Source organism: Manis pentadactyla, chromosome 14 (genome assembly GCF_030020395.1).
Source record: "Manis pentadactyla isolate mManPen7 chromosome 14, mManPen7.hap1, whole genome shotgun sequence".
Classification (NCBI taxonomy): Eukaryota; Metazoa; Chordata; class Mammalia; order Pholidota; family Manidae; genus Manis; species Manis pentadactyla.
In genome coordinates this window covers 91,486,782-91,512,165 of record NC_080032.1, presented here as the reverse complement: position 1 = coordinate 91,512,165, position 25,384 = coordinate 91,486,782, and the positions used below count along the sequence as shown (strand labels likewise).

At 46.8% G+C, this 25,384-nt stretch overlaps 1 protein-coding gene across 1 annotated transcript; it reads left to right on the top strand.

The window, feature by feature from the left end:
* Positions 1-16,323: 16,323 nt before the first annotated feature.
* AMIGO2 (adhesion molecule with Ig like domain 2) lies at positions 16,324-18,711 on the top strand. The gene has a single exon (XM_036889601.2). It carries the CDS (start codon positions 16,329-16,331, stop codon positions 17,874-17,876), a length of 1,548 nt encoding a protein of 515 aa, XP_036745496.2. The 5' UTR covers positions 16,324-16,328; the 3' UTR covers positions 17,877-18,711.
* Positions 18,712-25,384: the final 6,673 nt, after the last annotated feature.

Genomic DNA, 25,384 nt, shown 5'->3' with positions numbered 1-25,384 from the left:
TTTGACTTTCAAAACCACATTAGTCTTTAAAATATCACATTTTTAGCTCCCCTTTGGGAACATATATTTCTCTGCATACATGTCCCACAAATCTCTGATGCGAACTAAAAGGCAGTTCAATCCCAGTACAAGCTCCCTGTCTGAAGCCTCCCGGTCTTCTGCTTCTCTTGTTAGGGTGGGAGCTGGACACGGAGCAAGAGGCCCACCAGCAAGGAGCAGTGAGGTGAAAAGGGTGAAAGCTGAGTGAACGTCACATCTGGACAAGCCCCAGGGTCCTCATTTTGGGGTTGAAAATGCCCAATTATACTGCGGTTGTGGGGACTGAGTGGGGTAATAAGTGTGTACCACCTGACACAGTGCCTGACATGTAGTATGTGTTCAAGGAGTCACTTATTACCTGTGAACCCTAAATTTAGGGATTCACCAGTTTTCTGAATTCTCATAGCTTTCTCTTATGCCATGTATCACATCTTGATTTGTATTACAGTAAATGAGTGCACTTTTCTACTCCTTCAGGACAAGGATTCTGCCTGATTCATCATAGCACATCTCAGAGACCTAGCCCAGTGTGCAGCAGTCACTTGTGGAATGAGTAGGACGTCCCATTCATTGGGAGGGGACTGAGTGTGACTAAAGAAAGCTGGTTCCATTAGCCAGTGCACAGTAATAAACTATAAAGACAAGCCTACCAAGAGAGAGGGAATGTTAGTTAAAAGGAAGGGGAAGGAATGTCCCTTTGGCTTTGCACCTGACAGGGCAGTAGAAGCCGAGACAGATCAATGACCAGCCCAAGAGCTTTGCTGTGAAAATGGAACTTTTTTCTCCTAGTTGAAGGGAGGAGGCACTTGAACATCCCCAGACTCCCAGGAGGCCAGGGGAGAATAAGGAGTCTTTTAAAAGGCGTAAGAGAAAGGCAAGTATTATGTCTGTTATGAACATCTGCACAACATTGGAAAGCATTGTGGTAAAATAATGTACCTTGGAAATGGCTTTCCTATGAAGGAAACAAAAATTTCCATTTGCTAAAGTCTGACATATAGATTGTGACTAAAATCACAAACAAGCCTTTAGCTAAAATCACTGCTTTGTTAAACAGAAACAGCCAGGGATACAGTGGGTGGAAATGGTTGTTTCATTTTCTGCACTCACATTGCAGGGATGGAGGGACATGTTTTCCTCCAAGACAGAATCCTAGGGCAGTGTGGTGACATCTGCCTGGAGACACCCACTTCAGAAGACATTCTACAGCATGGCATTTAGACTTCAAACAGTCAAGACTCGGATGCATCCCCCTGAAGCAGGTCTGGCAGAAGCAGCATTCTGCGTGACAGACAGATCGGCTGTGCTGGACAACCCAGATTCACGCTGAGCCTAGTGCCACGTTGACCATGTCACAAGTGCTAAATAAAATGACAACATGTGACATGGAAAGCTGGCCCCTGACTCCTACTGCCTGGTCCGTGGACCAGATGGCCACACATACCCGAAATCAAGTGCAGAGCCACGGGGGCCAGGGCTGGCTGCCTTCTCCTTCCGGCCGTGGAAGACCCTCACGGCCCCCATGGACAGCCATTAGAAGCAGTGCTGGGAGTTTGAGAACCCACAGAGCTTGGGATCACCCAGGCGATTCATGAACAGCACCGACTTGCCTCAGCTGTGTGCAAAATGATGTCTTAGCACCTTTCCCACTGAGAGAAGCAACTTTCCAGCAAAAGCTGTAAGTAAATTGGGACATCTCAGCTAGAACACATACAACTGATGGTTGATGAAATGCTGTAAGGTACTGGCTTCCTAAAGAAAACCCCTCGAGGACATTATGCTGAATGAAATAAGCCTGTCACAAAAGGACAAATGCTAGACCAGTCCACTTAGATGAAGTCTCCAGAACAGTCAAATTCACAGCACAGCACATAGAATGGGGGTGCCAGAGGCTAGCGAAGAGGGTGGGAAGTCACTGATGGGCAGTTGCAATTTTGCAATAGGGAAGGAGTCTGGATGACAGAGGCACAAAAACGTGAAGTAACGCCACTCAACTGTATGCTTAAAAATGGTTAAAGTGGTAAATTTTATGCTATGTGTATTGCACCATAATTTTTTAAATACATAAATAAAAGTCTAATAAGCATTTATTGCTTCTGAGGGTCAGTAAAAACCACGGGCATGTTCCTGCTGCCATAAAACACAGACAGCTGCACGTCAAAGCATTGGAAAGGCCGTCTTCCCCAGGACTGCATGTCAGCGTGGGCTCCCCCAGAGCGGGAGCTCCAGGGCAGGGTGAGGCCCTCCTCAACTGTGTGTGCCTATGGCTCAGGATATAAGGTTCTTGGTGTCCCTGGGCTCCTATTCCTAAGACAACCCAAATGTTAAATGAGCTTTCAGTTTTACCAAAAAAATGATTTTAAATAAATCAGATTGCTTCTAAAGAAACAAAATTCAGTAAGAGGAGAAATGCATTTCTTTTAAATTTCGAGCTATATAAGTTAAACTCCAAAGAGCACTACACATTCTTCATGCTGCAAAGGGATTCTGCACCGAGGGCTCCAACCTGAATGCTCTGGCTTCACACTTCCCTGCACCTGACTGGGGAAGTCAGACATTATGCGGAACAACCTCTGCCATGTGCTGGTTGCCGACTTGGCAGAGAAAGGCCTGATCAATAATAAACTTTTCCATTCCATGCCTCAGGCCCCTCCCAGCCAATTCCATAGGTAAAGCTCTGCACACATCAGCCATAAAATGCTGCTTTCACTCCCCAAGGTCTGTGTTGACCAAAGGATAAAATCTAGGCCTTAGCTGGGCTTGGCCCTTCCTGACCAGTTGTCTGTGTGGGCACCCCAGCCACTGTTACCAGCTTACCGGGTCCAGGTCCAGTCTCTGCACGGAAGAGGCACACCCCAGGCTCTTCCCACCCCACTCATTCTCTCCACTGATGTGGGACATCTTACTCCTTCTCTCTCTGGCAACCTGAATCCTACTGGCCTTTCAAAACCTAACCGAGATCCCCCTTCTCCACGGAGCTTTCCATAGCTCCCGTCCTGATGGGTGTCACCCCTGCTCTGTACAGCCCAGCGCAGGGGCCAGCAAAAGAAATGACCACACAAGACTCGGAGGTGCCCCATCATGGGGCCCAGGCTCTCGCAGTGGGGCTGAGCCCACCTTTGGTCAGCATGAGCATAAGGTCCCCTGAAAACATGGTCAGGTGGGACAGGAGTCAGTGTTCAGAGGGTGTCCCCTAACTAGTCTGAACAGAACAGGACCGGGAGGCCCAGGGTGAGTGGAGATGGAGAGCTGGAGGAAGGGCCAGAGGCACCTTCCCCCACCAGGTGTGGTCTTCGGTGTCCACCTATTGTGTCTTTCTACTTTCTACTACATCCACCCTTCAAAACTCTTTTTAAAGTAATTAGAAGAGGATGGATAGAAGTAGAATTCTCTAAGGCCCTAGTGGCATGTCTACCTGGGTTTTTCCTCCAGGGCCTAACACAATTTAACCTTGCTTCTTGCCCCAGTGGGTCAAAGTGAACCTCTGACCCAGGTGTGAGCAAGGTACCTGAAGGTGGACATTCGGTGGACCCTGATGCCCATAGCATTCAGAAGATGACCTGCCCAGGGGGGCAGTGGAAGTGACGGCACACTCCATCGACACGTGAGCCCGCACCATGTGGCAGGCCCTCTTCTAAGTACTTCTCATTTATGTCTGCTTCTGATGCTCACAGCAATTCTCCAAGCTGGCTGTTGGCATCTCCATTTTACAACTGAGAAAACCTTTCATGTCAAAGGCTAACTGCCTCTCCCCTAGTCACACAGCCAGGGAGTGGCAAAGCTGAGCCGCATAAAGGCTTCCATTTTTGTTTTTGTTTTTTTAACTTAAGGAAAGAGCTTTGGCTGAAACTTCAGCCTCAGCTGAACCATGAGACCAGAGGAAAGAAACTGTGTTTGCAGGAAGTAGAATTTTCAACACTTTCCTTACTGTGGGAACTTAGGGCCTCTCATTCATTACCTGGAATATGAAAGTGGCATAGTTTAATTATTCATCTTCCATCACCCTTAATGAGGGGATTAACCACCACTTGAAACAAAAGGAAATAGTCTGACCTTCAGGCTGTCAGGAAGTGATAATTAACCTGAACCTCAAGTCAGATAAATGGAGGCAGGAAAGTGCTTCACCGATCTTGATGCAAACGAGCTTTCTGGACATTAACTGAAGTCCCTGTGGAGCAAAGCTGAGGAGAAAATCGGCATGCAAAAAATAAACATGCTTCCTTAACCACATCTGCAGGAGCCCTTCAGGGGTTTCCCAAGCTCCTCTGGCTCCCATGTGCTTTGAGCCTGGGGGAGAGAGGGCTGCAAGGCTGTGTCCTGCTGGCAGCATAGGGGCGGAGAGGCTGCCTGCGTGGGGGCAGCAGTCAGCCCAGCCTCAGGCGCCCAGCAGCCCAGCCAAGCAGAGGCCGACAGGGAGACCTGAGAACCACAGCTCTAGGACCAGCAGTTTGGCTTCTCTTTCCTTGATCGATTGGTTTGACCAGAGGTTACTACGGGAAGGATTCATGGATGCTTCTGTTGCACAGCCTGTGAACATGGCCTTCCAACCTAGCACTCCACACACTCTAGCACAGCTTGTGGCTTCATGTGGCTCCAAGCAGAGCAGGTGAGAGCCACATGCAGGCCTGGAGGCTGTGCCCACTGTCCCTCAGCAGCGAGCAGACGCAGCAGGGTGCCGTGCAGACGACAGAACGCCACCCGCCTTGCCTGCTGTGTCCCTTCAAGCTTTGGAAGTCCCACAGACGCTGCATGATAAGTAAATACATAACTGCCCAAAATATGCCAAAATGAGTCTCTATTAATAACTCCAGAGTCATGGGGATCCAGGCGCCCAATTCCTCTGCCAAAAGTTCAGAATGTTTGCTCAGTGCTCTGATTTTTTTTTTTTTACTCAGTTCTTGATTTTCTTCAGTACATTTCCTATTTAGAAACTCCACTGAGTGTGTCACACTCGATCTGTGGCCTTACTAGGACATACCAGAGCACACAGGACAGGAACAGAAGGCCTTTAATAATTACGCTTGCCTGACAAACGTTTCCCATTTTGGTTTATAGCAACCACTCCTTTTGCCATATATGCAGAAAGGGCTCAAGGGAGAGTGAGGAGACTCCCTGAGTTAATTACATCGATGATAATATTGTATTAGGAACAATTTTCTTGAACATTTACTACTGCCAGGCACAATGCTTCTATACATCATTTCTAAACCAGAGCAGAAGTCATTCCATTTCACAAACCAAGACTCAGAAGGTCAGTAGCTGCCCTGAGCTGCTTGCAAGGGGCTCTTAGAGCTGAAATTCGGACTCAGGCCCTTCAGCCTGAGCCGTGTTATACTGCCAGCAATCATTTCTGACCAACAATGGCATTTTTCTGGTTCTACCTACTAAGTTCTAAGTTCTTCTCTTAGAAATAATGCTAATAAACCTCAATCTTCTTTTTCATTTACAATTTTCTCCATTACAGAGTTATAATGGGAAATTTTAAGTATGCTAATAATTATTGCATTTATTATATGATGACTACTGAAAAGTGGGTTGTATGCAGAATAATTAGGAAGATTTAGCATCACAAGTGTGGGTCATTAGATAAATAATAAGAAAAAGGTCAATGAGTGTCAGAAGGAGACTTCAGTCAAAGGAAGAATCTCTTTTTACTGAAGGGGTAACTGAGGTACAAGGACACCAAATAAATGAAAGACACATTTAACTCACTGGTAAAACCACAGTGACTACATTTAGTTCTTTTGACTCCCCAGCCAAAGTTTCCTCCTCCTAAAATCATAATGTGGTTCCAAGCCATATTTAGTTCCTTCCTACCTACATTTTTTTTTCATTGAAGCCATCCAGAACATATACTAAAAGTTGGGTCCAAAAACTAAATATATTAAAATAAACTTAATATCCTAGATGTTTATATTTCAGACAGGATTAAACTAGATTCTTCAGTTTGGATTTATCACCAAAATCTAAAGTTCTACTGGTTTTTCTCAGGGCCAGAAAAGATTTCCTCCCTATCCTGCCCTTTCTGGACTCTCTATTTAACTCCTGCATGGAAAGGCTCAGATTTGAGATACTGGAAAGTCTCATATGACTCGAGTTGCTGGCTCGATATTGTGAGCAGGGATCTGAAACCGAAGGTTCACAAGTAGTTCAGTAAAGTTATCACTAACTTTGTTTTGGCTCAGACTGCTGTTAATAAAAACCAACCAATGGACAGAAGTGCTTTAAATCAAAGAATCTGTAATAACTTTTTTAGTGTAACCCTAAACATATACCCTAACCCTAAAATATAAGTATATTGATTGATGGGTGGATGATTCAACTGGTTTCTACATTAGCCATGACTCATTCTGTAAAAATTGGAATGTTCAGAAAATAAATTACAATATTGCAACAGAAAAGACAAGTATATAATACGCCCAATAACCAAACATGTTCAAAACATAATTTTTTTTATTTCCATAATTGACTTTTGAGTGTTCTATTACTCTTGCCTTTAGTGATATATAAAAGGAAATAAAGTGTTAATGCGAGTTCATCAGAAAAATAGTATTTTCTTTATGAAAATAACTTTTCTAAAAGAGTATTTATGAACATTCTCTCATTGGCCTACAATCAAATCTGTGAGAATGACCCCTTTTCCAGTGAAATACACGTTGCACAGGGAAGCTCTCTGGGGTCACTGGGCTCATACCCAGATGCCCGCACCGATGCCAGCATGCTGTGGGCGTGCTGTCCTCACAGGAAGCCGGCCCTGTGACCAGCCTGTGAGGGAAGTGAGCTGAGAGCTGCAGGACAATGTTGGGGGCACCCAGACAGAATGGGAGGCTGTGCTGGCTGGGAAAACCCCTCTGGATGCCTGTGTCAGCTCCTTCAGTCACGGCTTTGTGAATAAGACTGGGCCACTGAGACTTCTTCCCTGGCTACGTAATGGCTACTGATGCTTTCCTGTCTTCCTCACACTCACCAAAAATTCTAGTGGAGCTCACGGCAGTCCAAGGATATATGGAGTCCAGAAGGAGTGACACAAGGGAAAAGAAAAGTTTCTGTAAATGTGGTATCTGAGTAACAGGCTCTGATGTTCTCAAAATATTCATGAGAGGTGGAGAAAAAGTATTCATTCAAATTACACATATGACACATCTCCACTCGGATGCTATAGCTGTACCGCTGACTGTGCGCTAAGGGTGCCAGGACATGGGAGCACAACAATTCTTATTATCAAGGCACTTACAGGGGAGTTTGTATGTTGTGTGTGTATGGAGGTGGGAGGACAGGATGGGTTATGTAAAGTGACAAGTAGCCCTTTAGGCAGAGCAAGTGGTCAGCTACTGAGATAACAGAAGCGCCCTGGGAAGACCTCTCCTAAAATATGTGCCAACCAGCCAAAGATGGTGCCGGGAACCGTCACTGCTGGTGTGTAACGTCTCCTTCTCACTGCAGCACTTCTTTAAATGTTCTTGCAAAAGTCAGCAGACGACATACTGGACAGCGTGAAGGTTTTCCAGATGGCTTTCTTCCTCCCAGGGGACAATGTGTGGGAGGGAGGCGGGACCCTCAGTCAAGAGATTGCTGGCTGCTGGGCCTCAAATCTCACCACTCAAGAGGAAAATGAGGAGCTAACCATAGGATAAAGCCAGCACCCTTACAGGTGCCCAGGAGCAGGACCTGAGCTGGGCCCTGGAGAGCCAGCAGCACCAGCTGGCCTCGACCCTGATGCATCCTCTCTCCCTGCTGTTTGGCTCTTTCTTGTCTGACCCTGTACTCCACAGAGCACACTGGACACCTTCTCTCTGCTGTGCAGCCTCCCCCTGCTTACTTGTGACCTGCTCTCAAGTGACTAACAGCAGCAGCCTGGACACTGGTACTGTCTCTGTCCCCACAGGACCTGCCAAGCTAAGCCATGCCGACACTGTCAAGGTGGCCCTGTCTGGAGAGCCTGCCATCCAGTTTTCCCCCAGCACATCCTACAGACAAACATTTTGATGTTCACTGGGTTGATGCATATTTGTGTGTGTGAAAATAAAATAAAGGTCCTCAGAGCCTTCCCAGCAAAGGGCATATAGAAAACAGGCATTCAAATGCCTAATAGTTTTAGTAAATATAATTGAGCAAATGGAAAATTCTACTTTATGACAAATGTCACACTGCATGTTTTCATCACCCTGCTGTTTCTGTAAAGTAGGAAATAATGAGCCAACTCATCCCCCAGAAGCTTGTTCCAATTTGTGTCTAACCCCTTCTACACAACAGCTTCCAAGGAAACCTCAGTTTCCTACCATGTATTTCCACCACAATGCAAAAAGCAAGTGGCAGCATGCTGAACTGCTCTCTGGAGAGAGTGATTACATTTCTTTTCCCTACAGTCCAAAACGCCTCTGGGTAGCTCCTAGTGATGTGTTAATCATCACTCCTAGCCAGAGGTCTCCCTGGGCATGATCTCTTCACCACAGCAGCTTCAGGCCCCCCAGTCTTGAGAAGCCCAGGCAGTGCAGACTGCAGGCTCATTCCAGCCTGCAGCATCTGAGCGCACCACAGAGAGTGAGGCAGGGCTGTGCCAGCTACAGGCCTTGCAACCAGGACCTGCTGGACTCTGGGCCCAGTGGGGAGATGCATAACTAGCACACGCATCATTGTGGCAGGATGTGCTCCAGCTCTGTTTACTCTGTACATACACCTAGTTGCAGTTCCATTCGGTGTAACAAACATTCGTTACACATCTGTGCCGCATCAGATAATGTCCAAGGCACAGGGCAATAAGGAGGAAGCACACATGATCAGGACTAGCTGTAATATTCTCACAGCCTTAGAGTTCCCCAAGCACTTTTCCCATCCCCGTCAACCTTGTGAAGTCAAAAGGTGTGTATGTAGGCACTGCATGTCCATATCACAAGTGGGGAAGCTGAGTCTGTGGGACCAGGCCACTTGCCTAAGTTCATAGATAGAAGTTCTAGCACCAGAACCAGGGAGTTGTTTCTTTATTAGAGTCTCTGTTTTACCACAAAGCACCCCCCATTTTTTTTAAACACATTGCCTTTTACATATAATTAGAAGATGTTTTAGACCTTTGTATGTGCCAGGAGACCCTGACCTTGCTTAGAGCTTCCGTTGTGGATGCCATCGATAAAACAGGCCATGGAGTTCATTGTCATTGCTTACTTCTAAGAGATAATTTTCATCCCCAACCATTCTCCTAAATTGTCTGTTTATTTGCTTATAATTTACTTTGTTGAGTCAGATACTTGGTCAACAAGAAATTGGTAGGATCAAAAATTCTGCTTGTATTATAATATTCAATGCCCAAAGTACTTATTTTCTGTTGCAAATATTTGGCTCTTGGTTATATCCAATTTGAAACTGAATTATATACTGTGGTTATGTCCTATAATTATTTCTTATAACACTACAAATTCCTAGAGGAGAGGAACTATACCATGGCTCTGGGACTGTGGCCAGGATTAACAGTATTTGCTAAACGGAATTTAGATTATGGCTGACCCTTCCATTCCCCAATGGGAAACGAAACATTAGAGCTAATGGTCAAATGTGAGATCAGAGCAAGACAGGCTTGGACATGAGATCTGGTTCTACCACTAATCTTGGGCAAGTTACACAAACCAACTAAAGCCCACTGCCCTCTGTAGAAAGTGGGAATGTTAATGGCCATCTCTTAGGGTCCTTGTAAGATTTAGATGAGAAGCCTGGTATTTAGTGAGAATGCAATAAAGGTTGGGTCTTATCGTCAATCCCACTTTCTAGGTCTTTCCAGAGGTCCCGCCTTCCCCTGTATGAATGCGATGTTTCTTTTCATTATCACAAACTGAGAGGTCAGAGTTCCAACACAAATTAAGCATGAAGCATTCACCACAGAGGGCCTTGTATTTGCTGAAAATAACTGAATAAGTATTTGTAATAGTGCAGGCTGTATAATAGAGACACTGACTATTTTTCTCTCAATTTTATTTTACTATATTTTGTGTTAATGTCAGCTATCCAATAGTGGTTGCTTTAAATCTGATTTTTTTTTGGATAATCAGATAGTACCTTTAAGAATATATGATAAACTAATTACTGCTACAGGAAATCATATTTTTAAAGGACATAAAATAGGAGTCTGAATGCTTCATATAGTTCTCCAAACTGAGTTTGTTAAAAATTATCCATATTTATCAGAGAGAGAACATTAGCCACAGTTCTGAGGGACACAATAGCACTTAGGAATTTAATTAGATGATCCTCTTCAGGCTAAAATAGCAAAATGCAGGTCAGAACACCTGCCACTTATGACCAAACCCACAAGAGGCAGCTGATCGTGAAGCTAGGAGCTCGGCTTCAGTACAGCAAATTTATGAAGCAAGTTTCACCTGCTTATTTCATTCCTCAAGCCAAGAACTGCAAAGTACTAAAAAAGAAGAATGGAAGAAAGAAGAAAAGGTCTGCTTGTGTCTTTTCTCATTACATAGTTACAGCAAAGAGAAAACCATCCTTCTGCAACTTTCACAGGCTCCTCACCACAATGGACCTATTCTGTGAGCAGAAATATAATTCACCAGTAAGATTATAAATGGCATTCTCTGGTTCTTCACTTTTTTTCTGTATCTTCCAACTTCTCTACAATGAGCAGATAGTACTTTTAGGATTAATATTTTTTTTCTTTCTTATTGAAAACAAATGGTGGTGGCCAGGGTCCTGCCACCTTCCTAAAGGCTGGTATCAGAATGTGCTGTGGGAGAGAGGTATGCTGGGAGCTGATGCCAATAAAGGAAGTATGCTGAGTCCCAAACCTGGGAATGTGGACAACTGGCCAAAAAGAAATACACAAATGACCAGAACATGTCTCATTCTAGTTAGGCTTGTGTGGCTGTCCGTAGCGTTTACATGTTGCTATAATTTTCAGACAAAAGAATAGTACTTGGCACACAGCTGATGCTCAGTACGTATTTACCAAATAAATGACTGTAGTGCTAATGCAGAACAGCAATCTCTGCACCTCAAGTCAGGCGAAATCAGAATCACTTCCTGCCTGAGAAGCCAGCAGAGGGTGTTGCTCTCTGAGGCTACAGCCACTAGATACTAAGTAGGAACCACAATAAAGCAGAAGCACTGTGCACAAGATGTACTCACAGGTGGCCTTAATCAGTTACAAGGTCTCGTTGTGCTTTTTCTTCTCACAAAAGCATTAAAGAAAAATAGAAAATGCAGATAAAGAGAAAAGAACAGTTTTTAACTACTGTTATGACATAGATATGTACTCTTTCAGGTGATATTTTATGCATACACATAATTCATATACATATTTTCTTTTGCAAAAACTGGAATAGTACCATAGTATATTTTTTTCTGTTAGAAATTATGCTGCAGTGAACAAGTGCTACCACATTGTAACCAAATACTTAACAGGTTAAAGGATATCTCAACTGCCAAAAACATGCCCCAATTTACCTTTCCTGAAGTAGCAACAGGACTGACACCACTCACAGCGGGGTGAGGGTGGGGTGTTGGCGTGTGCCCAGTGCAGTCGTAACCAACCCAGAGGCCACTCTGTACTTGTGTCCTAACAGCCTGACCTCCGGGGGCTTCAGCAACAGCAGGTACTTGGTCATCAGGAAATCAGGTTAATTGCTGACGTTGAAAAGAACTTAAGAAATAATTGATTGTTGTATCCGTAAAGGGCTCTTGGCATATTTATCCAAGACTAGAACTCAGATCCCCTCGGTTCATAAAACTATTAGGTTCCCATGAAAACACAGGGGTTTAATACTTCTATAATGGAAATCCTGTGTAAATGGGACTTTAGGTCCCAATTCTGATAATAACAGGAGCAGATACCTCACATCTTAAGATGAACCTTAGCCAAAAAAGCCCATGCCCACCTGGAAAGCATCATGCTACTGAAGCCAGACACAAAGGGCACATACTGTATGACTCCATTTACCTGAGGTGTCCAGAGCAGGTGAGTCCACGAGTGCAGAAAGTACACCAGGGGCTGGGGCTGGATAAAGGGGTGACTGCTTAGTGGGCATAGGGCTTCTCTTGGGGGATGAAGTCATTCCGGAATTAAGTAGTGGTGATGGTTGCAAAACATGATACACTGTTATCACTAAATGGTACACTTTAAATGGTCAAAAACAGTTGATTTTTGTTTATGTGAATTCTACCTCAACTTAATTAAAACACAAAACAAAGCACCCATCCAGGTGCTTCTGCTGAAGACAGGAGACAGAAAGAGCAGATGACTGTATGGCACTGCTTTAAGACTGGCCCATCATGGGCTCTCCCTGGGTGGGCATGTGGGCGCACGCTTCTAGAGCACAGAAAGCTCAGGGGCCAGAGACGGAGTCTCCATACAGTAAGACATGGCCTCGGTTAGAGATCTGTTCCACCACGCATTGTTGGCTTACAGAAAACAGCTGAAGCAGGCCACAAGAGGAACAGGAGTGGGGTGCACTCCCAGAGCTGATGGGCGAAGGGATGTGTTCCTGCAGACCAGGCTCCAGGCACTTTGTAAAAGCCCCACCAGGAGTGCTGTGCCAGAGTGAGAACTCAGCAGAAGGAGCCTGTGCACAACAATCAGGCCCTGTCGAGCCAGAGTCCCCAGTGAGCCGTCCCTGAAGAACACTCGGGGCACCCCCATTAAAGAAAGAGACTACATTAGACGTCTTAGACATCTGCCGGTGGCCCACCTACACCTCATTACAGGCTGCGTGCCAGAACCATAATGAGACACAATGTGTTTAAGACCCTCATAAGATAGAAAGTGCTTTTAAAGTGTTCATTATTAGAGAATAATTCCAAATCACCAAATTAGTGCTGTAACAATTTCTTGTTTTATATCTCTAATTCCTCAAGTCTGTGATTACAACATAAGGAGTTCTGGAAATCACAGAGTCCAAAGAAGCCCTAAGATTTCATCACTCAAATCCCTGCCCCAAGGCAGGAGTCACTTCCAAACCCAGCCAGACTCGTGGCCATACCTGCCCCACCACACTAGGTTCAGAAGCATGTCAAATGTCAGTCCACTTCCTACCATCCATTTGCATCAGAGTGCTCAAAAATACCAAAAGACTGTGCTGTGTGGAAAAGACCAAGTAATATGTATCTGTCCTATTTTAAAATCCTGAGAAGGCAACTCAACCATCTGTCTTGGCAACCCATTCTAGGCTGGAGCCACCCTGTCAGAAACATCTCTCTTCTGTTTAATGTAAATCCTTCAGACTGAGCCTCAGGCTAATTTCATTCTATTCCACTGTCAAATAATTTGGAATACCGTTGTTTACCATCTGAATTATAGGGTTATATAATGTTGCAGGGTTATAGTGAGCAGTAAATGAAATATGCATGTGAAACATGGACCTCAGTATCTGATCCCTAATAATAGCCCAACACCTATTTATTATCCCCATTATATGTACTAGGACTCTTTCTGTCACAAGAGTTTGAGCTGTTCTACTCAATTTCTACAACTCCAAATAACATTAGTTAAAAAAAAAGAAGGGGGGGGGTGCGGGTACAGGGCCCAGACTGTAATTGAAGTAGGAGGGACCGTGTGCAGCAGCTTCAGGCCCTTCTGGATCCAGGACTCAGGTAATGTTTGAGGGGCTCCTCTTTCCCTACCTTCTCTGTCTTTCTGAAGCACAGAGAACAGGATGGCAACCAGCAGGCTCGGGTGGGGTAAGCCTACAGGAGACTCCCCATGCACTGGCTCATTCATCAAAAATTTGCTGAATGCCAAGCAAGTGTCAAACAGGGTTCTAGAAGCTAAGAAGAGAGCAGTGTCTAAGACAGAACATTTCCACCCCTATGGAACTTACTCTGTTGGAAAGAGTGAATCTGGTAGAAGGAGGTGAAGGAGTGCCAGAAAGAAAGTTGTTCCCCACAAAATAAGGTCACACCCTATACCATTAATATCAACTTTACTTTCTCTTCTCCAAGCCAAGTAAACCCACCCCCACACAAGTCCTTCCCCTTGAAAGTGCAGGGTCCCAAAACTCAGGTCTTCAAATAAATAAACTTGTCTGTGGATTCTGAGTGCACTAAGTTTATTGATGCTGTGTAATCTTTGCATTACATTTCTGTGATGTGCCTGCAACTATAACATCTTTGTTTCCATTTTTGAAAGTCATTTTTCTTCTTAGACTAGTTTTGTATTAAATACAGGTCTTTTTTCCGCCTTCCTGATTCCCATTGAATGGGACGTTAGTGACTTCATAAAAAACTACAAATACCTGGTCATTTATTAGTTATTTAAAAAGTATTCTGAGTAATTTTAATTCCATTTCTTTGTGTTAATCATTCTAACCGCAAAAATGAAGGCCTAGAGATCAAGTTTTTGTGAGAACCCTAGGCTTTGAGGCCTAACTTTAGAAAATCTCAACCTTTTCCTCTGCCCTGGGAGCTCGCAGGGAGGTATGAGTTCCTGAAGCATTTTCAGGCTGTATTCTTCTCCTGGTAAAATTCAGCCCTTGATGAAACTGAAATCAACCACACCTGAAAAATCCTGCTGCAGTAGTGCTAACCCAGATTTGCTCCACAGGCAGGCCAAGCGAAGGAGCAGGCACAGGACTCCGTTAAGGCAGCCCTGGCCCAGCGGACCGCTGCCCTGTGAATCCACCCACCACGAAGTGGGACCCAGGGCCGGGTTGCTCGGGTGTGTATGGGGGAAGGGGTGTCCTGGTCACCGTTTTTATTTTTAAAGTAGTTTTACAAGTTTTGTGCCCTGTGCAGGCTGGCTTTCAGTCTCCCTCTCCGTTCTACTTTGGTTAGGATCTCTTGTCAGGGCGGTAATTTGGCCATTTGGCTCAGTCAGATCTCACCGTTAAAGCTGATTTCGGAATCAAACAAAAATGGATTTTTAGTCGACACTCTCATCAGCCCCACACCCTCTGCTTCTTTTCTGGTCACCCGGCTTTGGGGCCACCGAGCTTGGGGTCTGGGGTCACCCATGTCCGGCCTCCAGGAAGAGAGGGACCTTGGCACAGGCGCCCTTTCCAAGAGGAGGAAGTCTGGTTCCGGGGTTGTTTTTGGAGCTAAATACCCTGTGCATTCCCGCCTCGGTCAGCTCCAACCGCTGCCCCTGCGCTGCCCCGCGCCTTGTGCCCCCTCCCGCTCCGGGACAGGTGCGACTTCCTGGGCGCAGGGCCCAGCCCGGTCCCCTGGCGGAGGAAACGGGCCCAACTTTCCTCTTCTCCACCCTCCGAGGTGGGCGGGCGGGCGCGGAAGGCAGCTTCTGCTTAGGCCCGGGCCAAAGAAAGCCGCAGGAGCCCGGGGCTCCGCGGACCTCGTGGCCAGAGCAGAGGGATCTTCCGACCGGTGTCCCCTTCAGCCTGTTCCCCTCACCCAAGCGGTTCTGGGCTAGATGAATGGGCCTACGCAACTGGCAGCAGCGGGCGAGCGCGTCCCCAGCCGGGGACCCCACCCCCTGAGCCCTCCCACTGCCCCACAGGCACCCAGAGCCCTCCCTCCCCTGTGTTTCCCTACCCGCCCCGTGCCCCCACCTCTTCCCCAAATGCGACTCCCCACCCCAACCCCCCGTCCAGCTCGCTCCCTCCGGCAGCCCCGAGTCTGGTTGCGAGGAGGACGTGCAGGGGCGGGACCCGTCTCCCCGCCCCGCATCAGACCTCAGACGCGCGGGGACAAAACGCGGTGGCTGCGCGGGAACTCGGGGCGCGCATAGGCGGGGCGGGGCGGTCCTGCTGCCCTCCCCTCCCGGACCCTGGCCCCCTGGCCCTCCGTCCCCGGACCGCGCAGGGCCCGGCCACCAGGGTGCTCAGGCGGTGCCTTCGGCCGCGCCGGGGGTGGGGGGAGCCCGGGCGGGGAGCCTGCGCGCGGCCGCCCGGAGCTCCGCAAAGTTGGCCCCGGAGAGGCCGCGGCCGCGGGGAGCGGGGCAGGGGGTGGCCGTGGGAGAAGCCGGGGTGACAGGCGCGCAGACCCAGGAGGCCGCCGCCGGTCCCCGGAGCCTGGGAGGCTGCTCCGCCCTGGGCGTCGTTCTCCCGGCGGGCGACTCGTGAAAATGTCCGTCTGTCTGTAGGATGTGTTTGTGTTTAATGTCTGGCAAGGAGTTAAAAAACGACGCAGGATGCACCCGAAAAACGTACCAAACGTCTGATGTGGAGTCGGTGGTTTTGACAGTGACTGAGAGTGCCGGAGCGGGTCGGAGCCGGAGAACGCAGGAAAAACCACGTTAACAGAAGAGCGGCAACCTCGGGCCCCAGTGCGAAATAAGCCTCGGTTCGGAAAGTTGCTGCAAAGAGAGCAAGTGGGCGGCAGTACTGGAGCGGGCGGCCGGCAGCATGCGCTCCCCGGGGCTTGCGAAGACCCAGCGGGTCGAGGGCGCGGGCCCCGCGGCGCTGCTGCGCTTGCTGGTGGTCGCCGCCGCCGTGGGCGGGGGCGCCTGCGGGCCGTGTCCCGTCGTGTGTATCTGTGCCACGGACTTGGTGAGCTGCACCAACAGAAACCTGTCCCAGGTGCCCGGGAACCTTGCTGGGCTGATTAAGAGACTGGATCTGAGCTATAACAGCATCGGGCTTCTGGACCCAGCGTGGACCCCGGTGCGCTTCCTGAGGCTGGACACCCTCATTATTCGTCATAACAGCATCACCAGCATTTCCACGGGCAGCTTCTCCGCAACCCCAAATCTCAAGTGTCTTGACCTGTCCTCCAACAAGCTGCAGGCCGTGAGGAGCGCGGTGTTCCAAGAGCTGAAGGTTCTGGAAGCCCTCCTGCTCTATAACAACCGCATCTCCTATCTGGACCCCGCGGCATTTGAGGGGCTCGCCCAGCTACGGAAACTCTACCTGAGCGGAAACTTTCTCACGCAGTTTCCCATGGATTTGTATGTTGGGCGGTTCAAGCTGGCAGAGCTGACGTTTCTAGATGTTTCTTACAACCGGATACCGTCCCTGCCAGTGCAGCACATAAAGTCGGTGCCGGGGAAGCAGCTGAGAGGCGTTTATCTCCACGGAAACCCGTTTGTCTGCGACTGCGCGCTGCTGTCCTTGCTGAGCCTGTGGCACCGGCGGCGCTTCAGCCCGGTGGTGGACTTCCAGGACGACTACACGTGCCGCCCGCGGCCGCGCGCCGGGCGTCCCCGGCAGGTGCGGCTGCTGCGCGGCGGCTCCCTGAACTGCTCGGACGCGGCCCTGCGCGGGCCCCCGCGCGCTCCCGGCGCCATTCGCGAGGCGCGGGTGGGGGAAAGGCTGGTTGTGCCCTGCGGCAGCGCGACGGGGGACGCGGGCGCCGACTTCTTGTGGGTCGGTCCGGATGACCAGGCGCTGGGCCCCGGCGGAGAGGTGGACCGCGTCCGCGTGCTGCGCGACGGGAGCCTGCTTATCGAGAGCCCGCGGCCGGAGGACGCGGGCGTGTATTCGTGCACCGCGGTGGACCGACGGCACCTGCTCAACGCCACCGCCGACGTCACCATCCAGGTGAGCAACCGCACGGCCGGCAGGCCCCACGCGCACGAGGCCTTCAGCACGGCGCTCACCACCCTGGCCGCCTGCGCGGCCAGCGTCGCCCTGGTGCTGGCCTACCTCTACCTGACGCCGTGCCCCTGCGGGGGCCGGGGCCGGAGCGGGGGCTCAGAGGCGGCGCCGCACGCGAGCGAGCCCTGCCTCTCGGCGCGCGGCCCTGACCCTGCCCGCGCCGCGCCGCACGCGGCTGCCGCGAAGAGAGTGGTGTTTCTGGAGCCCCTGAAGGGCGCAGCGGGGAGGGACGGCGGAGCCGGGCTGCTTCCCCGCGAGCCGACCGCAGCCGAGGGCATCCTCAAGCCCACCCGGAAGTGCGACTCGGATTCGGTCAGCTCGGCCTTTTCGGACACGCCCTTCGTGGCGCCCCCTTGACCGGCGCGGTGGCCTGATCCCTGCGCATCCCACCCGCGCGGTCTGCGCGGAAACGCGCGGGGGCGGTGCTTGGGTTCCTGAAATGCGAGCCTGATAGGAAACGCGGTGAAGCCCTGGCGTGCTTGGGTGTGCCAGCGGCAGACGGGGTGCTTCCCGCGGTTTAACTTCCAGATAACAGCATCGTTGGCTGTAGCAAGGCTCATAACTTCCATGTTGGCCTGGGGGTGATGTGCCTGACATGTGCTCTTACTCAGGATTCTCGGAGGGACCGGTAATGTCATGCACTAGTGTTCTTGAGAAAACGTTAGTAACTGACCAGGACAAAAATTTAGACATTTTAAAGAAAAGCATCAGTCCTATTTTTAAAAGACTGAGAAGGAGGAGCCGAGCAGCAATTATTTATAAAGCACAGAATAAAGTTAGATTTGGGAGTAATTCAGCTATTTTCATCATTTCAGGTCCGGGTAAATAGATTACACTGATTAAAATTTACTGCATAATGCCGCATCCCGTATGGTGTTAGGGAAATAGTGCAGTAAAGTTACATTTGTTTGTCTTCTTTCTGCTCTGTACATTTCCTGTCCTACAAAACTAATGGAAAGTTAAAGTCAACATTACTTGTTGCCGTGAGTAGGTAGGTGTCAATACCAAAATGTCTAAGTTCTTAAACCTTTGTAGCAGACTAATATTCGTTTATATGTTTGTGTATATGTATATCTTGAATTACATGAACTATTCAATAGACCCTTCTGTATTGTAAATATATGTATTCTGTGACTTGATGTCCTGTTTTATTTGGCTATTTAAAAACATAAATCTAAGATGTTTCATGTGATCAGATTGTTCTGCTTTGTATAAAATACCCTCTATAACAAATATATCTCCAGATTTCTTGGAGTTACAGTACAGCTTATCTTTTTAAAGGCGGGAAATGGCCCCACAATGCTCTACTCAGTTCATTCCTTCTACAGCACCTTACTCTGGAATTATGATGCACTTCAACCAGGTTCAAAAGACACATAAGCTCTCGTTTTGCAAAACAGGAGAGCCCAAGAGACTTCCTTCTTATTCCATCTGTGCAGTGAGGTGGTTGAGTACCCATTCTGGACCTCAGTTTCCTCAGCTATAAATGAAGGTTTTAGACCAGGTCATGTTTAAGGTTCCTGCCTCCAGAAGCAGTGATTTCCTAGTTTGAGCTCCATCACAGTCTTGCACTGACTGACTTTCCGAGACCATACACATGCTGATGGAACACAGGGAGGGGTTAGGATAGACCAGCACAGCACTGCATAGCTAGCTCAAAGGGACATTTGGACCATCCAGTCTGGTGTCTTCCCGTCTCAAGGACAGGTGAAGTCCAGAGAGTGTTGTGGGTTGGCTGAGGCCACACAGTGAATTAATGACAGAAATGGAGAGCTTGGGTTCAGATTCTTCCTGGCAAAGATAAAAGATTTAAAGAGTGGTTATGTTTAATGGTGGGCATGCAGAAAGAGCCAAAGAATGAGAAGAGAGGGGTCAGGAAATGGCAAAGAAGAATGGGAATGTGCCATCACTGGGGCTAAGAGAAGTTTTAAAAGGTGGAAGTGCAGCAAAGGAGGTGAGGGGGGACTGACCTTGACAGGGCTGCTTTAGGGAACCAGGGGATGCTGGTGACAGGAGGTGCCACTCCAGGCTCCCAGGGGCAGACCCTGGTCAGAGGGCGCTAAGGAGTGAGCAAGGGTATGTGCTGTGGGAATAGGGTGCAGAGCCACTACTTGGGGGTGTGGAAAGTTCCTTGCTGTGCGGTGTCAAAATGACCACTCTCGCCCTTTAAACACAGACCTTACCCACTGGACAAGATCCTTCAGCTCCTAAGATGGTAAAGCGAATGTGTACTCCAATTTCTGCCATTACATAATTAGGAAAAATTCTGTGATTTCTGTGAACTTTGGAATTGCTCCTTCCTTCATGTTTGTCGAAACTCCGTTGTGAAGGTGCTGCGGTCTGCTCACCGTCACACAGCCAGTCCAGACCCAGAACAGCTCCTGACCCACTGACACTGCAGCAGTGGGCAGGGCGCCTCCAGGGGTACAACTCCCCAACAGCAGGAGAGAGGGCCTGTCAGCTGGCCGGGAACACGGGGGGCCTCTGAGCTGGGCCTTTCCTGCACAGGAGCCTGTGCTGGACAGGCTCTCCCACGTCCTTTGGCTTTGACGCCCTCCAACCTGGGACAAGCAAGCCGAGTTTGGCCGGGGGTCAGGCTTGCGCTGGGAGCCCGAGTTTGTAAAGCCTGATGTTGGCTGGCCCTAAAATGCCCTGGGGAAGGGACTGGCTGAGCTGAGGTTGGCCCTAATGTGCTCAGAACTAGCACAAAAGAAACAAAAAAACTCTGAATGCTAAGAAACAAAGTGTTTTGAACAAAAGTAGGCAGTCTGTGTGTTGCAAGGCATGGAACTAAATGTGGTGATGTGGAATTTTCAGTATTCTTATGTTTTTTGGGTAGGAGCTTGATCACATATATTTAAATATAGAAACAGAACTAATTTGTACTTAAAATTTGTCCCACTCAAAACTTTTATATAACTTTCATTCCAAGTAATAATCTGGATTTATGTAACTGGGTTATTGTTTTAAACTACTTAGTATTTTTTGTTACATAGTTGTGAGAGAGTTACTCATTGGAGAAATGAAGCAAAGATCATATGAAATTTTCCTGGAATTAGAGTGTTTTTTCACTATAATTACAAGATACTAGTTTTATGATCATAGCCTCTATAGTTAATCATGAGTTACATTTCTTAAATACACTTTTAAAATTTAAAATCTGAAAGAATGGGCCTAAACATTTTCTTATTTATAGTCAACTTCTACAATAACCATCACTGTTTGGCCTAGAGAAATTTAAGTATATTTATTTTTAGCTTTCATTGCTTCAATTATTTGCCCAGAAAAAAATGTTTTTTTATTTCTCTAAATAAAACTTTTCTAAAGTGTTAACTGAAAGTGACAAGTTGGAGAGAAACTTGAGAGGAACAAGAAGGCATATTAACAGCCCAGATTCTAAAAGGACACGGGACTGGGCTCACCCTGAGCACTGGTGAGACAGGGCACAGGGCCTCAGGGGCGGCGACTCTTCTGCCGTCACCGCTGCTGTGGCTGCCACGTGTCAGTGTCACCCCGTGTCCACCAAGTGGCCTGGCAAAAAGTCTGGAGCCAGTCTTACAGGTAGAATCACAGGGAGAGTCGGGGAAGCAGGAGTTTCTGGAAGCTGCCCTCCACACGCTCCCCAGCCAGAGGCTCTGATTCTGGAGGTTTGGGGCAAGGCCCGCCCTTCACGTTCATACAGATTCCCACCGACTTCTGAATCAGCCTCTTTCAGTGAGGTACATTCTACAATGGGGCCATACTAACCGTGTGTCTGGGGCTCTGTCAAAATACAGCATTGTTACTTCCTAATGGATTTATTAATAAAAAGAAAATTTTAGTGCTGTCTTTAAAAAAAATTCTAGTATGATGGAAAAAGAGTTTGGTTTTCCAATACTAAATAAACTCTAGAGTAAATTGTCAGCTGTATTTTGTGTCTTACATTTTTCTAAATTATGAAATCTAGTATAATTACTTTGAGATTAAATTTGAGATTTGAGATTATTTTCAGACTAAATCTCTGATTCTTAAATTTTTAAAACAATTTTTGGCTTGAAAGCTACAACTGATCTGGTTTGTTACAATGAGCTTTGGAGCTTTCCGATGTGATTAGATCACAGCAGTGAGCACTTCTCCAGGGTGTTTAATGCGGACTTCATCTACAGAGAGCTTAACGCTTTTGTTTTCTCTGTATATTACAATATTATGATTTAAAGAGAGCATGAAGATTTTTTCACAGCTCACTCCTGCCTCCCTGCCCCAAAGCTAGTCCCCAAAGCCACATTTTTATCTTTCATAATATGAAATTAGTGTGGAAAGATGAATAGTTTGCTCTTGTGACTATTATTTGCTGATAATACATGGAGTAGAACTGAACATTCTTGTCATAACCTCTTGAGTAATGTAGAGGGCTGCATAAAGGGCCATTGCTGCTGTGGATAGATTCTAGGGAAGGGGAGACCAGAGTACAGGATCATGAACCTTTTGTGACTGTAAAATGTGATATATATATGGTATTTATACTGGCTTTCACTTATCAAGTACCTACTAAGTGCCAGGCACACTGTAAGAGGTGATGCTTATTACCATTCCTTATCACAGAAACCTTAAAAGATGGGAAAAATATTACCTCCCATTACAGATAGGCAGAGAGGCTCACAAGGGATAAGTAACTTTCCCCAGTGACTCAGCTAATAAGCCATTTTTGTCATGGCAATCACTTAAACATCTTCCCTGCACAGCACTCTTCCTCTACCAGTGGGATGACTTTGCAAAGCCTGGGTCATACGGTACACTTCCTACAAATAAAAGTATGTAAATGAATTAGTGCTTCCAGCAAATCTGGGAGAAGAGGGATAGAAGGTCATGGATCAGAAGTTATTCAAACATAATAAAAGAATCACTATTTTTTTTATCTGTGAACCTAAGAGGACAAAGTGTGACAGAGGAGGTCGCCTCCAGTCCACTGGCTCTTCTCAGTCTGGGTGCCCTTCACATATGAAATTGCTTAATGTGCAAAATAATTATCTGTTTCACCATTACAAATGACATATTCAAGATAGTTCAAATAAGCAGGTGATTGAATTCAGTATTTTTTTAATTAAAAACAACCCAAATATACAGAGTAAATAGTTATATTGAAGCAGGTATCTGAGAATTTTTTAAATTTCTAAAAAGCGTGGTAGGGACAACTCAGACTCTGGAGGGATTTTTTCCAACTAATTTTAAAATTTCTCAAAATAACTTAAAAATTATTTCACAAAGCAGCCTCACTAGCTTACCTGATTAAACTTCTCTATGAGGTAAAAGACCAGCAGAGTATCAAATATGTTCTTAGAGAAGTCTGTGGTGTCTATGGCATCTTAGTGTAATAGAATCAAGTATAATAGGATCAAATAGTTAAACTCTTGAGGGTGAATGGCCAGTACTAACCAAGACAAGATTACTGGGTTACTGAGCATTACTAGATCCTGTAGAGGCCATAAATGGTGTGTAATATCTACTCTCTCTCCCCTCAAGGGAGATCACAGAACAACTGAAAGAACATGTAAGTCCAAACTAGCTCAAGACTCAAAGGTGATTTGTCCATAGTGACCCTATTGGCAGATGGGAGGTGACAAAAGGAAGGTAATTGGCAGAGCCCCTGCTTTAACTGACCGGGTGAATAGGACACAGGCTTGAACACTGGATAGCCTTCCCGTAGGTGCCCTGACTCTTACATTAGCAGAGTTCCTCACCTTCAGAAAGCTAATATTAGGGAGGTGGTACAAGCTAGGCAGTAGTGCTGAAATGAATGCCAAGGATTTCATTTAAAATTCTGCTGATCTGTTATCATTTTTTTAAGCTAGAGAGAACTAAACATTTCACACGTGTCCTCTACCTAAAAACAGCCCCATATTGCCTGCCAGTTTGGTTGAAGCCTTCTGAAGGTGTCTGCACCATGTCATGATGACAGCGAACAGCATTCATTCAGTATTAACAATTTCACTTTTATGTGTAAGCTCTGTGCTAGGAGCTATACAGGTTTTTCTCATTCCTATGAGGCAGTTACTACTTTTATGTCCACTTTACGGATGAGAGAACTGAGGCTTAGGGATGTTAAGTGATTTGACTAAAGAGCATATACTAAAGGGGTCAGGATTTAAATCCAGTTTTGTCTGGATCCATCCAGGACCTAATCTCTTAATGTCTGCACTGTATATACTACACTGCAATACTTGTCGGCTCCAGCAGAGAGCTATGCTCACCCTGTTCCCTCTGTCCGTGTACCTGACAGGTAGTCTTCCCTGCAGTGCCTGGCTGGGCTTTCAGGGCTCTGCTGAGCCCCTTGGTCCTGCAGGGCAGCCCTTAGTCCTGGCAGCTCACTGCTCTGGCCCTTGACCAGTGAGTGCAGCCTTGCATTCTCTGCCTTTGCTGCCTTTCTGCTTTCCCAACCAGAAGCTCGCCTGCTAGAGGACGAGTCTTTTATCTTCTTCTCCAGCACCCGAAGGTGTCTGGATGTCTTAGCTTTTCAATTATATTCATTCACTCAACACAGAATACTGAATACCCGATATGTGCCGGTCCCTGAGCTCAACGGGAGGTCAGTGATGATCAAGTTGCTCCCAGGTTTCAGACAGGCAGAAATACAGTTTTATCATGAGGCAAATTGCTGCCATAGAAACGCCCAGAGACAGGGAGGTCAGGGAAAGTTTCTGAAGAAGTAATGCCTGAGGGTCCTAGGAGGTCCGCGTGTTGAGAGAGGCCTGGCTTGTCTTCCACAGCGGGACGTGCACACATGGAAGGTGAGACCGTGAATATCCCTTAGTCCCTGGGATTCAACTGAAGTGGCTGTTGGATCAAGTGCCCACAGAGCTGCCCTGCAATGGGGCCCTTCAGTAGCTGGACCCCCAGGCCCTTCATGTGGGGTCCAGTGTAAGCTTTCCTCACTTGACCTCCCCCTCTGCACAGAAATGCAGTTTCAGTGCAGTCTCATTTCATAGCTCCTCCAGGAGAAAACACACTAAACTAGCTCATATAAATGCTTATAGCATATTTCGCCAGACTAAAAACAGTTAGAAATAGTAGCTTCTCTTGTGTAACAATGTGGGTTTAATACAGTAATGATGAAATAATCCTACTTAACTCAGTTATCACTCCATAGACCGAGAAATGTCTTAGAGCTAATGTTTATCCAAGCCTCAGTGTAATTAAATTTACCTTTCTAGCCTAGATATTGATTTGACTAAGCCTGTTTTATAAGAGTGAATGATTTGTATGGGAAGAGACAGACAGATGTGATTTTCAAAGGGAAAAAAAATATCCGCATCAGGTTGACCTGCAGAATTAAATTACAGCAGTTTGGACTGCTTATTGAGCATTTGGGTGCATTTGTGATCTGACTCTGCCTGGTCCAATACTTTCCAAAGCACGTGTGCTTGAGTGAATCTTCTCAAAGTCCAGACCTGCATGTAGAGCTATTGCAATTTTGCTTTTTTTTAACTGTATTCCTTTCTCCAAAGGAAAGTATCTTGCCTGAGGTGTCATCAGAACAAAAGGCCTGTGATGTGAAAGTCAAAAAGAAGTTATTTTTTAGTTGTTCTCAGTGTTTTAATATTCATACTTAATTATAACCTCAAGGAAGCCTTCAGCATGCAGTCTGACCTACTTCAAATCAGTGGGGAAAATAGCAAATATCTCCCCTAAGCAACCATTTATAATAACTGACTTTTTCCTTAAACCCAGAAGATACATAGTTCTTGATCCTGGCCCACATTTGTCAGCAGCTGTTATTATTAATAAATCTTATTCATGTAAGGATTCATTTTAAAATCATACCATTAATCATTACATATAATTAGTAATAAAGACCTTAGAAAGGACATTCATTAGTTGTACAGCATACA

Bases quoted from the DNA above. Each gene is read 5' to 3' on its own strand.
- AMIGO2 (XM_036889601.2), top strand. From the start codon at position 16,329: ATGCGCTCCCCGGGGCTTGCGAAGACCCAGCGGGTCGAGGGCGCGGGC.